The sequence below is a fragment of the Trichinella spiralis genome, assembly GCF_000181795.1.
Source record: "Trichinella spiralis strain ISS 195 chromosome Unknown Scfld2091, whole genome shotgun sequence".
Classification (NCBI taxonomy): Eukaryota; Metazoa; Nematoda; class Enoplea; order Trichinellida; family Trichinellidae; genus Trichinella; species Trichinella spiralis.
In genome coordinates this window covers 1-1,739 of record NW_003529030.1, presented here as the reverse complement: position 1 = coordinate 1,739, position 1,739 = coordinate 1, and the positions used below count along the sequence as shown (strand labels likewise).

The 1,739-nt window shown below is 38.9% G+C and overlaps 1 protein-coding gene across 1 annotated transcript; it reads right to left on the bottom strand.

Moving 5' to 3' along the window:
- Positions 1-434: 434 nt before the first annotated feature.
- Positions 435-1,338, bottom strand: Tsp_12795 (conserved hypothetical protein). The gene is made up of 4 exons (XM_003368702.1): positions 1,172-1,338; positions 968-1,106; positions 689-893; positions 435-634 (listed from the first exon to the last, which is right to left on the bottom strand). The coding sequence occupies exons 1-4, from the start codon at positions 1,336-1,338 to the stop codon at positions 435-437; spliced, it is 711 nt and encodes a 236-aa protein (XP_003368750.1).
- Positions 1,339-1,739: the final 401 nt, after the last annotated feature.

Here is a 1,739-nt window from a genome sequence, read left to right as displayed (position 1 = left end):
TTCAAACAGCAATTTCCATATTATCATGTATTTGTACATGAAAATTAAAAACGAATTGCTGAAACGACTGACGCTCGAAGCTTGTCTGACATCGTCCAGAAATTCATGAAAATAACTTGGCACTTCCCTAAAGTATACGAAAAAGAAAACATCTCCTCTCCTGCTTTGTTGTTTTTCTTTTGCATTCATCTAATCCAATCGAATCAAATTCATACGTACTTCATCAAACCATTCTGAGCTTCACTTTTCTCGTAAATAGCCACATCCGGCAACAATCTGAATAACAAACATGCACAATGTATTTATTATTATTATTATTATTAAGAAAAACCCACTTGCGTAAACAGAAATACGCCGCAAGTCCAAAAATGAACGAAGTCGCTGTTTGTTTGCGCAACAACATCAGCATTCGACTGATTATAGTTTGCAAGGATTCAGGATAGCTGAAAGCAATAAAAGTAAAATAAACACACATCATACATGAACGAAAAATAATCGCACTTCAAAGCTGAAAGCTTAGCAGACAGCAAAACGTTTTTGACAGGTTTCATCAGAGCATCACGAGGAAGAGATGAAATGAAAACTGCGAGTCTGTAGATCAGCAATCGACGCATTGTACAGTTTGAAAAATTCTCTGAAATATTCCAAAATAACAATAAAGCAAATAAAAGCATCGAATCGAATTTACCCGCATGATAAAAGAATGTATCCAAGTGATTATCGATGCATTGGCAGAGGAAAAATTGGAACCATTCTTGTTTGCACTGCAATTGTTCTTCTTCTGTTAAATGAGTAAATTTGTTGTAATTCAATTTTTCCGACAACATGTTGCAACAGTGCAAACCCATGATGCAGTGCACCACAAACTGTATGCCCTTCAAACGAGCGGAAAACTAAAAAAAAGAAATATTCTTTCTTTTGTCATCATAATTCTCAAAGTATTCGTGATGTATATAAATATAATTACTTCCATTATTCTGGTAAGCATGAAAAATATGTTTTCGATCATTTTACGCTTAAACTCATAACCACGATCGAACAACAACTGCAACAGTTGCAGGTAAGTTAAATGACGTACACAGTTTTCCGTATCGTCTCCTTCTTCGCTTAAGAAAATAATAACACACTTATTATTAGTATGCAAAAGAGACGTCGACAGAATATCACTTACAAAATAAATTTATCAATTTGATCAATATCGTCCACCAACTTTTGGAACAACTTTTCCAACATATCGTCAGAATAAAGTCGAGCCGCCGTGAAAATATCCACGAAATTCTCTTTGGTCAATTCCATCTGATCATCTTGCTGCAGTGGAATCCCCGATGACAGCGGCATGTTCACCACCCACAGCAATTTCAAGTACTGCTCAACATTGTCCTTGCCGACCAGCATATCTTTGACAATGTCGTGAACACTGGCCACCAAATCGTCGGCATCTGCTCCAATGAATGGATTGTCGTCGTCAGTGGCAGTGACGGTGGCAGTGGGTGTGGGAGTGGGAGTGGGAGTGGGAGTAAGAGTGTCTTCGGTTTCGATTTCAGAATTCAAAATTTGCTGAGCTTCAGAGTCGAGCTCGGTATCCGAAAGCAGCATGGCACAGCTCACATCCGACGCGGCGAAACTCTTCGATTCGGATCCTTCCTCGTCGCTGATGCCCACCACGTCAGAAAAACCGTCGTCGTGGGAAAGTTTGTTCAACAATTTCACGTCCTTGGCAAGCAAATTGCTCAAGCCGA